General features: G+C 32.2%; 1 protein-coding gene across 1 annotated transcript; it reads right to left on the bottom strand.

The window, feature by feature from the left end:
* LOC110732279 (transcription factor bHLH157-like) lies at positions 1-4,294 on the bottom strand. Its single transcript, XM_021912194.1, has 9 exons — positions 3,605-4,294; positions 2,972-3,061; positions 2,755-2,857; positions 2,594-2,653; positions 1,405-2,478; positions 1,205-1,306; positions 954-1,115; positions 736-861; positions 1-627 (listed from the first exon to the last, which is right to left on the bottom strand). The coding sequence occupies exons 1-9, from the start codon at positions 3,712-3,714 to the stop codon at positions 457-459; spliced, it is 1,998 nt and encodes a 665-aa protein (XP_021767886.1). The 5' UTR covers positions 3,715-4,294; the 3' UTR covers positions 1-456.
* Positions 4,295-14,934: the final 10,640 nt, after the last annotated feature.

Below are 14,934 nucleotides of genomic sequence, written 5' to 3'. Positions count from 1 at the left end.
TGAGAGAGAGATTGATCTTCCATTCAATTGCCAACTTAACTACAAAAATAATGAGAGGCAAAACATGCAAGAGCCTCAAAGGTCAGCCCTAAGTATACCAAGTAATACTTTTCTAACACACTATATAGTAAGCTACATCTGCAATAAGCCCAAAGATATAAACAGGTTAATCACTAATAACAATTTACCCACAAGACCCAACAAAATTGAACAGGAAAAATAACTAGCTGAGTTCACAGATGTGATAATCTGGCCGTTTTCGCTGAAGCTATTTTTCAGTTCTACTTTGCCTGATTCGCCATGATACTCGTAGTGAGAGCGAGCAGTAACTTGCAGGGGAGGAGAAGCAATACACTTTGTGATGCTCTTCTTTGCGCTAGCGTGAACTTTGGTTAAATTCCTAGATCTCTATACATAAACCAAATCCAAGCAGATTCTGTTAAAGTCTAGTTACGATTAAATTGGAAGTGGCACAACATGCTGCTGGAAGTCACCCCAAAATGGAGCTGCATTGGTGACAATGTTAGCGGCCTCACAGGTTGTGTTCAGAACTTCACTTGTGTTTGTGCCTTGCAAAAGCTGCATAAGAGACACGAACACATCCATTCTCGTTACATGCTTGTTTCCCTGCACATTTAAATATACATTCGTCCTTTAATAAGATTAATGAAAATTACTGACAGGTTACTAATTACTTGAAGTTGTATATGGAATGACTTAGATGAAAAGATGTACCTCAACAGTGAAGTGTGCCCATATTTTGTCGTTTCTCATTTCCATGACTCCCTTGAGTATGGTTAAGCCAAAACCCCGAACTGCATCAGCTATCTCTAGGAAGTATCCCCGTTCTTCACATAGCATCTACACGATGGAATTAAAATTGTTTAACCTAGAGTTCTTTTATATACAATGAAATGGAAGTGAAATAATCAGCATTGCCATCAAGATCGCACCTCAATGAGCATTTGACCAGGTTCATTAAGATCCTCTACTATAATTGGGCAAAGGAGGTTTGAACCTCCAACTTCGTATGCCCAAGTAGCATTACGCCTACCACTACCACCCGAAGAAACTGAGGTTGAACTTCCTATTAGGCCGTTATCCTGGCCATTTAACTGAAAATTCAAAACCAGCAGTAATTTGTCAGAGCATGTTTTAATCAACTGTCAAAAGTGTACATTATTTCAGCAAAAATATCACCAACCTTTGATTCATCGACTTGTTTGAGTTTGCGTGCATGCTTGTTCAAATTTTGCAAGAAAAGCATGTGTTTGATGGTGCGGTTCAGCAAAGAATCAATGCTCAGCTGCAATATCAAGTATCAACATCATCATCAGCATTCAGCAATATTCAGGGGAGTATCTTAGGAATAACAAGAGATGACACAAACAGAAAGTAGTATACCTTTGCACCATTAGGGATAAGATCTCTCAAGTCTTTGATTCGATCAGCAATTAACTGTCGGTCTTTGGGCCTTGGACGCGTACTTTCTCCAGGCCTCGCTCTTTTCTTGGTGGCCTTTGGAGGTTCCTCAGTCCTCTTACTTTGTGTATTAACAGCACTGACGCAGCTCTTGGCATCCATGCTATAGCTTTCATCAATCCACAACCTTCCCTGTGCTTTATCCATGCAGTCTTTTAAGGATCCAAAATCCTGCATTTTATGGCCACTAGTACTTGTAGGCTGCATCATTTTTACTCCCCAAGAATGGTAAGTTTGCTGCAATTGGTTATTGACCGGTTGATAGGCTTCAGTTTTCCTCTTTTTGGATGACGGCCATTGATCTTCTATGCAAGATCTAGGGGTAGAACTACTGCTAGAACCATCTTTTAAAAGATACTCCAAACCTAGCTCAGTGAACAACCCTTTTCTTGGTGCAGCAGTTGAATTGCCTCTAACCCCTGAGATGCATTCAGAGAAACTCATACCATCATCAATAGGCAAGGTGTTAACCTTGTCTTCAACAGCATTGACAACATCACCCAACTCTCCACAGCCAAAATCTAACGCGTTAGTCAAAGAACTTTGCGAAGGGAAAGTTAGTTGTTTTCCTTGGATGTTAGAAAATAGGTTGCCTCCACACAGATCCGATGACATATCATCAGCAAGCATAGCTTCTAGATCAAATCCAGTTACACACAGTTTTGATGTATCAGCAAGCCACTGTGAAAGATCATCCGCTTGGCATGTATCAAGTGCAGAAGCTGGAAGAAGAGCAGGCTCAAATTGCTCTCCAAACACCTCTCCAGAAAATGGTAAGGAATCGAACAACGAACAACCTTCAATGCTATTTGCCCAAGGCGTAGACACATCATCACAAAAGGAACTTTGGGATGAGATGACCGAAGCTAATAGCCCTTTTTGGCCATTGGCATCAGAATTAGACAACAAAGTATTACTTCCTGCTACCCCAGCAAAATAAACACTATCTCGAAGACACTTCCTTGCTTGATCCAAGATCTCTGGTGTTTCAAAAACCTACCACAGAAAAATCAGCACATACGTTTAGCAACCACACTACCACAGACTAACAGAATATATATACCATGTAAAAACGGCACAAAGCAAGTTCCTCTGCAGCACCAGTACTAACCTCTTTCGTAGACCCAAATTGTACCACACCTCGCATTTCCACTGGAATAACTGCAACTGTCTGAGAAAACGATGAAAACAATCTATAAATATAACTAATCAATTACAGAATGCTAATATGATTTGCATTATGCAGGACAGATTGAACCCAAAAGAAAATACCTTAATTCCAGCTGAAAACTGGAGATTTAGTTTGCAATGATCTGTTAAACCATTTACAAACATCCATCTATGTTTCCCGTCGAATGCAGCTTCACCAATTACACTGAAGAAACCATTTTATCAAGATTAGACCAGCCATTATACAAATCAAATACACTATGAAACTCGAAAACTCGAAAATTAAGCCACAAGTTATGAAAAACTATACACAACTTACCCTTCACCAAACATGTGGACTTGCAAAGGCACACTATCCATTACACTAGCAACATGATTCTCATAGTAAGCATCTTCCACAGTTAACAATCTGATAAACACAAAATTTCCAAATTTGGCTTCAGTCATTCAGATCAAATCAACCACCCTCATTAATTTTTATTACAAATTAATTTAGACTACTTGCATATTACTCAAATCACAAATTTTAGTAACATGTTGTCAGTTTATTAATAAATTTGTCTTACTATTATAGTGAAATTAAAGGAAAAGTTGTAAACATCTACATTTTAAAAAATTGGTCCAAAGTAACCAACCCCACTTCATTAGCATAAATGAACTTTATAATAACTGAAATTTCCTCAGTTTAGGAGTACTAAGATGCAGTATAACTGTATAATTAACTTCTTTTTTCCTTTTCTTTTTTTGGATGTGTTTTTAGGTAACACAACAATAACCCAAAATTGTAATATAATTTATACTAGAAAATCAAATTTGTTTAACTAATTGTCACACTTGAAATCAAATGAAATTTAACATTAACCCTCATTTTTTATAATTTTTTGCAGCAATTATAATTTATAAATAGTAAAAAAAAAAATATATATATATATACATATATATATGAACTTACATATGATTCTGCGGATCAAAACGCCAAAAAACACCATAAGACCAACCATGGCTCAAGCATAAATTCCTGAGTGTCTTCTTAACATATGATTCACCAATTTCCAACCCCATCTTTATTTTTTACCTTCTCCAAAAAAAATCAAAGAAATCTTCTTTTCAAAGATTTTCTCTTCTTCTTTCTCAAATCTCAATCTTTCTCCTGCTATAAATCAATCATTTTACTGCTATAAAATTACCCACTAAAAGATCAAAACTTGCCAGTAAAAACCCAAAAAAGGAAACTTTTTTCACCAAACAAATTTAGGAACAGAAGAAACACCCAAGTAGTAATTTCTGATTTCAGAGCTTTTCTGAACTCAGAAAAAAGCTAAATTTCTAATTTTCCTCAACAAAAACAGATTAAATAATTTTCCTGCAAATTTAGAGATGAAAATGGAAACTGGGTATTGCTGATTTCACAGTGTTAATTAGAAAACAGAGTGTTGTTTGAGCTAAGTGAAGTAGAAGAGCAAAGAATTGAAGATTGAAATGCAAAAAAAGAAGAAAGAAGGGGTTTTATAAAAAAAGAAGAAAGGAAAGAAATGAGTAAAAGAGGAGAGGGAAAAAAGGGACCAAAAGTGGATTATGATTTTTCCTTTTTTGTAATTTAGCGATTGTTTTTGTCTCTCGCTATGAAAGGGATCGAGGAGATCCTTCCCTTATTAATAATGCTTGTGTCATATCTTGCTCTTGGTGTTGTCCATTTCATTGTTACTGGTTGTAATTTTGTTGGTAATTTTTTTGAAATTTTTGTGAAATATGTGTATAAAGTTTAATTAGCATAAGATTTTAACTTTATTGTACTTAGTATTTTGTAATTTGAAATTTTTTTAATTATTACTCCATAGTTATCTCATGTTAAATTTTAATGAAAATAATGGGGCGATAAAGGAAAGAAAGATAGAAGATAATTAGGCGATTGATGGTTAACCAACAACCCTTAAAAAATAACTATGGAGTAGTACGTTAATTTTCAAAAATTAATTACATAATGTTTAACCAACAACCCTTAAAAGTTTCACTTTGCTTACCTACCAATCCTTCTCTTAAGTCATTTGATTAAATTTTGTCTAATTCATCATAGAAGTCTGTTAAATATTTAAAGACTTTTCGTGTTTAATTCTTTGCACTTGATTATCTAGTTGATAGTTAATTTAATTAAGGATCAAGCATTAGGTGAAGAATTGTATAAATAATTAAGGGCTATAATACATGCATGTTTAAGGTAATAACAATTAAGTATGGAGTACTTTGCAATAGTATAATATTTGTAGGCATTATAGTCATAGTCCAAATACTAAAGCAAAGATCACAGAGATCTTAAGTCACTATCCACCCTTAGCCTTTTCTGGTGCAAATACATTATGTAATTTTTTTTAATTTTTAATTTCTAATTTTTGGTTAAAATAGTTGAGTGCATTAGCAAAATTACAAGAAATTAATGTGACAAGATACGGGTGAAAAACAACTAAATTCGAAGGATTAGGGAATAATGACAGTATATAAAATATAATTATACCAGAATAATTCTAGATAATCTAGAGGTGTACGTATTGAAAGAACAGTAATATCGTATGTATAAAATTGCATTAAATGCCAAAAGGTAAATTCTAACTTGGTGTTGCTCAGCATCCAACTGCTTCGTCTATGGAGCTCATAGTAGTATAGTACTGCCACCCCCTGTGAGGGACCACCGCCTAACCAATGGATGAAGCCTCGTTAAAAGTTAAAAACATGGTTAATTATTTAATTTATTTTTATATTTTTATTTATGAGGTTTAGGTGGTGAAAAGTGATATCGCTCTTTACTTTATATTTTTGAGTTCAAACTTTACGGTAAATAAAACGGAAGAACCAATGGACAATGGTGGATCTTGGCTAAAATTTTTGGTATGAAGGGGTCAAAACTTGAATCTCAAACCATTTGCTCATAACTAATCACTATCCCACAGCATTTTATAGTAAAATAGGGCTATTTAAGTTTCATAACTTCTGTAATTAATAAAATAATTTAGGGGGGTGCATGCTCTGATTGGCCCCGGTAGAAGTTCCCCCTATAGAAAGAATTACATGGAGTATACTTGTATATAATTTGCTAAGATGGCAATGGCACGCATGGCCTCTAGTATATATGATCAACATTTCTCAAGCCTTGCTTGGACAGTCCTTTAAAAACTCGTGTGGCATTCTAGACCTAGCCAACCAAAAACACATTGGTTTGACAGGAGGCACAAAATGGTATGGTTCAAGCCATTTTAATACTAAGCAACCAATAATTTGAAAAACAACCTAATATATCTAAAATTGTTTTTCAACATAAGAAAATTATCCCATGCATAAGCACAGCAAGTACATTTTAGAATGAATGCATAAATTAAAATGTGGCATCAAATACTTAGAGCATCCACAATGGTAGTAGAAAAGGACTTGCTGCTTACAATTTATAAATAGTTGGAGCTACATGTTCACCATTGTGGAGTTACAAAGGTTGTAGCTAAGGTCAAACCTTGTAGTTCCATGGAGCTACAAGGTTTTGCTCCACCCAATACACTTATATTGATTTGTTTAATATTTGTATGTATTTGTTTTATGTTTATTTTATTTTATTTTTTTATTTTTGGTTTATTATTATTATTCTCAATTACAAAAATATATAGCTAACCATTGTGAAAGTTATAGCTTAGATGTTGTAGCTTATTTTAACTATGAAAATAATGATGTGGCAATTGCTAGCTACAAATACATGTAGCTAGCCATTGTGAAGCTCTTACAATGATTTATCGATACATGTACACAAAAATTTAGATCCTACAAAATTTAGATATAATATTCAAAGGCTATATATAGAGTAGTCGTAATTACAACACAACAAACAAGAAGTTAAATAATAACACATGCATCAAAATCTAGGTTTATGTTTTATCGAAACTCTTGTAAAATTTCAGCAGCCAGCTGTAATTAGATTGAATCAAGGTGAAAATAAAAATAATGCAAAGCAACAATCGATGATAATACTCGTAGAAAGGAGTATGGTATTTTAGTGGTGATTACTGATTAGTGATTAGAGAAACTCAAACTATTGCGTAAGTTCAGTCTGATAAAATATTTTGTCAGTCAAGTGGGTTTTTGTTTATACCAATTATTGTTTCCATTGACAGCCTTGTTATTAGCGATCATATCGTTGACGGCAAGAAACTCGTTGATTGTTGATTATATTTGTCCATGATTTATGCTTGAATTGGCTTGATAATTGCCTGAGATTATCGGATATTTCGAAAAATGCTCAAAAAAATCGATTAGGGGTTTTCTTGTGTGATGTATAATTGTTGAAATTGATTGTCCTATGTGATTGTATGTTGAATTGTGAGCGTTTTGATAACAAATGCATGTATTTTGGTTGGGAAATGAGCATGTCATGTTATACTCATGACTTCATGAGCTTAGTACGGGACCTTTAATATTAGTTCCGCCATTATTGATCTTTTAATTATTTTTATAAAATAATTTATATTGTCTAGATTATATCTATCTATACGTTGGATGATATCCTCGATAACGGGATGTGATATTATGTATATCAACCAACAAAAGGAACATATCAGCTAACAAAAGACAGATATCAGCTAACATATTGAGCATATCAACCAACAAATGAAGCATATCAGCCAATAAAAGAATGAAATCAGCAAACAAAAGCAACAGGTAAGCCAACATATTGTACATATCATCTATCAAATAAATATATATCCTCCAACAAACTTTACGTATCCTCTATTTAGTAACACATATCCTCCAACAAATTGTACATATCCTCTATCAAATACTACATATCCTTCATCAAATACTACATATCCTTTAATAAACTGTATGTATCCTCTATCAACTAACACATATCCTCCACCAAATACTACATAATATCCTCTAACAAACTGTACGTATCCTTTATCAAAGATAAATTATATATATCCTCTACCAAAGATAAATTATACATCCTCTATCAAATACTACATATCATATAACAAACAATATATATCCTACAACAAACTGCACGTATCATCTATCAAATAACATATATCCTCCAACAAGTTGTACATATCCTCTATCAAATAATACATATCGTATATCAAATAGTGTATATCATATATACTTGACGCATGAATTGTTTGGTGCGGCAAGCCGCACCCAATACCTTCTCTTAGATAAAAGGGTTTTGGGTTTGGTCCAGAGCTACGCCTCGGGAAGTGACTGTATAATTTATTTATTTATTTAATTATAAATTAAAATAGGGAATAAAATGGGAATTACAAGTGGACCCCCTCAATAACATAAACATAAAGTATACTGTAACAATTGTGGGGTTTGTAGGGATCATTTTCTGATATCACCTTCTGTCATTTTTGCCTCTTCTCTCGATCCACTCACATCCCAACTAATTTTGAGTTTTACTAATCTTTACCTCAAATGGTGATTAGCCAATTCTTAAGCAAAATTAAATGGTTATTGGGAAGCACGAGCCACTAGTACATCTTGAGCTTGATTATATTCCGTCTAATTATTATTAGAACATTTTAGACAATATGTTCCTATATCATATGCCTTATATTGAGGTTGAAGTTTAAATAAAATAAGACCATGTTCTTTAAAGCTGGTATGCTCTGCGGATTTAATATGCTCCGTTGAAATTTGTTATACTCTGTTCAGAATTTTAAAAGAATAGGGCTTAATACAAGTTCAAATGATATAATTTAAATTCAAACAAAATCAGATGAACTAAAAAATTCTTAGAAACAACTTAAAATTGCATCAAAGGATCCAACAAAACTATGTAAGAGATTAGTCTAAGACTCTCAAGAATTCTTTGTCTTGGTTCCTCCCCAATTCCCACCCACCTAAACTCATTCTTCCAACCCGTCCCATCTCAACTGACCAGACCTACTCTCTATTTTGCTCATTTAAATTATTCCAAAGAAATTTATATACTCCCTCTGTGTTTTAATAAGTGTTACACTTATCAAATGCGGCTAGGGCTGGCAAAAATTGACCCGACCCGAAAACACGACCCGAACCCGACCTGAAAATATCGGGTTAGGGTTGAGGTTTTTGACACGAAAACTTAAATGGGTTGACACGAACCCGACCTGATATTTAAATGGGTTAGGTTAAGGTTGAGAAATTCAACCCGAAAGTAACCCGAATTGACCCGAAAAAAATTAAAACATGTTTTGTTTTTGGGCCAGATCCATATTGTACTCCGTATGAGATATATATGTACTACCTAAAGAATAAAACCCTAATATTTATTTCCCTACCCACCAGCCACCGTCACATGTTTTCTTACCTCCACTTTCTCTCTCATAATTTTTTCTCTCTTCTCTCTCATAATTTCTTCTCTCCTTCCTTTAAATGAGTTTTTCACTAATATTCTAACCCAGATCTTCATCAAATGAAAATATGACTTTCATTTTTCTACTACTTTGTTTTTTTTTGTGTGTGTTATTAAATAGTTTATTTTTGTTGTTGTTCTTTAGTTCGAAAATCTCTATTGTTTGAAAATAAGAATTTAGTCATTAGTTTAAATAATATTTCGTGTATGTTTGTTTTTCTGTAATTGTTTTTCAATTTATTTAATGATTGTGTCGAAGTTTTCTTTCATTCTTTTTTTTTTCTTTTTTGTTTCTCTGATTTTTCTTATTTTTGTTTTGCACGACATGCAAGGTTGAGCTTTTGCTGTTTCATGGTTTACCGACTCATGAATTTGACGCTTCATATGGATCATTATTTTGTTTTATTTTGGAAATGTAACTTCAATTCTCGTATAAAGGTGTACTGTGTGGATTCCAATTTCATACTAAGTATTAAATTATAAAAAATAATTAAAGGATGAATGTATGTGTTGCCAGATCTGAATAAAAATCCAAATTATTGGCTTAATTTTTTCATTAAAAAAAATCAGGTTGAAATCAGGTTGACCTGAACCCGAATAAATCAGGTTAGGGTTAGGATTTCTGACCCGAAAAGTTAAATGGGTCAGGTTTAGGTCAGGGGTTTTTTGACCCGAAACCGAAATGACTCGAACCCGAAATGACCCAACCCGACCTGATTGCCACCCCTAAATGCGGCCGTGTTTTAATAAGTGTTACACTTTCTTTTTTGGCAAAAAACTACAATTTAATATTATATTTCTCTCCTCTCATGGTCTCCACCCAAACCCACTACTACTTTTTTAATTATTTTTTCCTCTAACATTCATTATTTTTCAATAAACTATTAACCTCACCATCTTTCTTTTATAATTTTTTAATACTTCAACTACCCCATTTACCCCTTATTTTATTTAAGTCAATTAAATTGCCTAAAACTATGTGCCGGTCAAAGTGTAACACTTATTAAAACACGGAGGGAGTAAGTATATATTATTGTGACCAATGCAAGATAAACAAATGAAGAACAATGCAACATTCATAAATTTACGAGTTCAAAATAACGATGTGTTACAGTACCTTAGGTACATCTATCCTCATGTACACATGTTATATATTTTATATATCGTATAAATACTAATTAAACAATAAGATAGGTTGAAAAATAATAACTTTGATGTTGGTAATTCCTTAAGGGAAAATATATTTAAAACACATTCTATTATATATTATTTATTTTAAATACGATAAATTCAATCAAGTTTTATACATATAAATACTACCTCCGTTAATTTTTAGTTGTAATAAAGGAATTTTTTATTTCTCACAAATAATACTCCTTTATTGCAACTAAAAATTAACGGAGGTAGTATATTGATTTTATAATGAGTTATGTATTTTAGGTTCGAGATATTAATAATGGTTTTAATGTTGAAGTGAATATGACAAATGACACACATTTACGTCATAATCCCAAGAAGAAAAACACAAATACGACAGTGTTTGTAGGATTCTTAATGAAAATTGGGATCCATGAAAAGGACCATGAAAATCACACCCACCATATTAATTTGATGTTTCTTAGGAATACGAATAAAGTTGCTTCAGTCAAGGGGCCCATTGAGGGGCGCCATTGTCTTGGGAATTTTACCCAAGGAATTTTCGATTTGTGGTAATTTTGGGTGGTTAAACAATAGAGTAGAGTAGAGTGTATCATGTTACAGTTAACCTACATACAAGGTATAGTGTAAATAGAGGGGTATACTTGCCATTATTCCCCATCCTAATCCTAATTATTACTCATTCTTTTGTCGGATGTCTTGAAATTTGCTTATTTCATTATAACCCCGTTATAATACGACATTGCTACATTTATATACAGTGAAGATAACCCGCTAAGACCCTGTTCTTTTGATCTTCATAGCAAAGCAGAGCAAGTTTTAGTAGAGCATGGCTTAGCAGAGCAAAACAGAGTAGATTTTAGCAGAGTAGACTAGATCACAGTAGCTCAAAAGAACAGGGCCTAATAAACTAATAGGTTGTTTATAGAGATAATATAATACTCTATAACATTTGATCCATAAGATTGTTAATAAATATTCGATATATTTCCTGATATGATACTTGTATTAATTTATAAAATCATAAATTTATTGATATTAATAATGTCTGATCAGGTTTAATATCTCCATTTTTAACTCATTATAACTCTTAAAATTATTTTATACCGAATATCATTTTCTTTAAAAACATATTTGAAAGCATTGAGTTGTTCGAATCCTATAGCTACCACTAATTAATCTCTGCAAGAAGTGAGTAAACCAAATTTGTTAGTTCGAGCAAGAGGATTGTGATCACTATTAAGATAAGTCATGTATTAGTGTCTTGGTCAAAGATACAAGAGAGCATCTACAAGAAAAGAATCAACAGATTAAATAAGGCCATCTCATAGGTTATTGTAATCTTAGGAATTAAAATAATGTTGTTGTTACTATGTTTGCGTAGTTATGAATGTGATCACATGATATTTAAATAATCTTCTTGGTTGCTGTGTAAATTGTTACTAACAATTTTATATTCTTAGAAAAGTGTACAAGTTTAAATCAAGTATATTTTTAAATCAAGTATATTTTACTTTTAGCATACTTGTACTCCCGAAATATGACTACAAAATACCTACACCACCAATTCTCAATTCCTTGTGAAGCAAACTCAAAAAATATGGTGGCCAAACAAGCAAGGCTTCTTTTAAGTGAGTTCATTAGACCCCCTTAAAAACCCTTCCTCACAATCACACTAACATTGTCAAAAGGAGCATGCACGGCATGTCAAGGCATTGAATTGGTAATTAAATGGTGTTGTTATAGGCTTCATAACTGAATAATCAATATCAATGTCTTAATTAAACTTCAACGTAAGATTGAGTTAAAATAGACTTATAATTAACGCGAAAGTCATTCTTATATTATAAAGTGGGTTTATATATTCTAACAAAAGGTCATCCCCATCACGTTTAAAATCTGCACATATGAGTCTGATGGAAGTTGTTAAAAATTAAGTCAATAAGTATTGAATTTCTAATATTTGATGGCAACCGATTTTGTAAGATTATTTCAGCCTTATGTAGGAGGAAAAATACAAAACAAACTCTTCAATGTAACATGATATAGATATGAAAATGAATAGAGGCAATGGGTCCTTTGAATACAATGCGCATTCCTATCAAAGCTAGCTATATCTTAATTTGATCTTTATTGAAAAAAACTCTTCAAGTACATGATCCATTCTATTATCTCAATATATGGCCTAGGTAGGTCGTATCTATTTTGTTGTGTTCCTTTTCGACCTTTCATGATGGTGAAAATGACCTAAAAATACTAAGGGACCTCTTAAGATTTAAGGACAAACAAATTAATGGTGAAAATGACCTTAAAAATAAGGGACCTCTTAAGTTTTAAGGGCAAGCAAAGGTAGAATATAGTGATAGAGGTATACCCTATGCTAATTCTATGCTTTCAATTGAGGGACCAAACCTATTTTTAATCACTTCTTCAGTTCTTCTTGTTAGTTTACAACGGTTCATAACCACTTCTTTATATTCTTGTCATCCTCTTTTTGGCCTCTCCTAATTTTTTTTTTCTAAATTATTTTGTACGATGTTTTCGATTTTTCGACACGTATTAAATATTATGTAATGTAGGTACACTTCAATTATAGGATAAATATTCTATAATTCCTAATATGACCAAGCCTCTGCCATTTATTGGCCACTATTGACCGCAGTTTTGGACTTGTCTAGCTACTATGGTCCTTTATATATCACACTTTTGTTCTTTTCTTCGTCCTTTTTTTCAAGTTTGCTACGTACCGTAAACAAGATCGATGAAGGCTCATTGTCTTAGGGAAATAGGGAGCCGTAGTTAAGTGACTACTATATGCATTTGTCCGAATTTACTATTTTACTATTGTTACCTTTATTTCATAATGTTTTTTTTACTGCATAACACTTTACCGTTTAATGTTTTTATATTTATTAATGTATTTGACATTTGACAAATACATATTGAAGCAACTAAATCTAACAAGACACAGTACAGTGACACACGTCTATAATTTTCTTAAAAACGTTAAGAGCATTATGAAACAAAGTTATGTGAGTTTTTGTTAAGATGTCAAATTACTCATTTCATTTATGATTTTTTGCTTTTTATATATCTTGCGATTTGTATTTTAAAATATATGTTTAAATTTGCCTACTCACACTTTTCCTTTACTTTTCCACTCTTAAAAAAATATGTGTCAACTTGTTATAGCACCTAATTTAGACCAAGTATGCACGGAATTTATTAGAAAATAAGGTTTATATTACATGATATATAGGAACTTTGTGGGATGGAGGGATCGGAGTATATATTCAGTCATAGTTAGGGTTGTTCACCGGTCAAGCTCATAATCAAATGTCTACTCTTTCGTAAATAATTAAGATGGGGGTTTACTCCATATCAACAATTAGTAGAAAGATATTGGCAGGGATCATTAATCTCCAGTTCATCATTCATTAAAAATACAAATCTGGTTTGCAAGAATGTATATTGAGATAATGAGATGTATTATACGACACCGTATCAAATAATAAAGAAAGAATGGGCATGGAATCATTATGGATCGTAATCTGCACCATATAAAAGCATATATAATTTTTATGGACGTATTTTGAGATATGATTAATAAAATGTGATAATATAAAGTTTTAGGTTTTATATATTTTGGATAAGAAGAGATCTAGGATTCTTTTTGTTTTTACTAAATTCATTAATTTTGTTTGCTTGTCTGGCCCCATATAGATTAGATGTCCATTGATTTTGTACACTAAAGTTGTTTCTTCAAGACAAATTTGAGAGTAAACATCATTATTAGATATATTAAAATTTGTAACTTCAACAACTCACAATTTGTAGATATTGCTCCCTTTAATTTTACTGCCTTGCTTTGCTTTTCGATAATTTCTTAATTAGGTTTTCTAAATCATGTCATTTTAGAGCATTAATGTACGGAAAACTCCATTGTAATTAGTAATTATTTATTTTTTACAAATCAATCTTTAATGTATTTTACTAAATAAATTAAGCATGCAGAGTACGGGATGTATGTATAATAGAAGGGAGGAAACATAAAAGAAAATTAACATATGATACGAGTAGTATTACTAAACCGAGTTTAACTAGCTACTCCATATTATGTACGTAGTACAAATCATTTTACAAGCAAAGCGGCATTGTCTTGTATTCACTTTTATTGGAGGCTAGATTGCATTGTGACGAATCTACTTTCTTCTAGAAGATAAGAAGAAAGCTACTAATTTAATTAAATGAAGGCAACTAATTTAAATCATACTTTAATTTAGAAATGTGCTAGCTAGAACAAGAAGACAGTTGAATCAACTGAAAAATATTGGCAAAAACAAAGTCAATTCTTAATTTTCAAGCTAGCTAGAAGATGTAGACCGCCACTCCTAAAAAAACCTTCCAGAAATTTTATACTCCGTAATTTGCATCTTCATTTTCTTCATCTTAAACTTTTAATTATTATAATGCACCTAAATCAGTCAAAGTGTTTTCATATAGACAAAATTGAATTATTGTACTTTATTTTCGTGTATGTTTTTAATTATTATTATTTTTATTTGACTCCCCTTTATTAGCAATACTGCTGTATATATTTTGTTTTGTACAGTATGAAATATTCAATTTGTACAGGATTGTTACCAGATTAATATGTAGCAAACAGGTTATTGGTCCATGCTAGTCCAATAATAGTAAAAGGTAAAAATAAAGGGAATTATTAATGATATATAAAATACAAACGAACAATA

This window comes from Chenopodium quinoa, unplaced genomic scaffold (assembly GCF_001683475.1).
Source record: "Chenopodium quinoa cultivar QQ74 unplaced genomic scaffold, ASM168347v1, whole genome shotgun sequence".
Classification (NCBI taxonomy): Eukaryota; Viridiplantae; Streptophyta; class Magnoliopsida; order Caryophyllales; family Amaranthaceae; genus Chenopodium; species Chenopodium quinoa.
This window is presented reverse-complemented; position numbering and strand designations above follow the sequence as displayed.

Bases quoted from the DNA above. Each gene is read 5' to 3' on its own strand.
- LOC110732279 (XM_021912194.1), bottom strand. From the start codon at position 3,714: ATGGGGTTGGAAATTGGTGAATCATATGTTAAGAAGACACTCAGGAAT. The intron at 2,858-2,971 runs GTAAGTTGTGTA...TGGTTTCTTCAG, and splicing joins GTCCACATGTTTGGTGAAGG to TGTAATTGGTGAAGCTGCAT. The intron at 2,479-2,593 runs GTTAGTACTGGT...TTTCTGTGGTAG, and splicing joins AATTTGGGTCTACGAAAGAG to GTTTTTGAAACACCAGAGAT.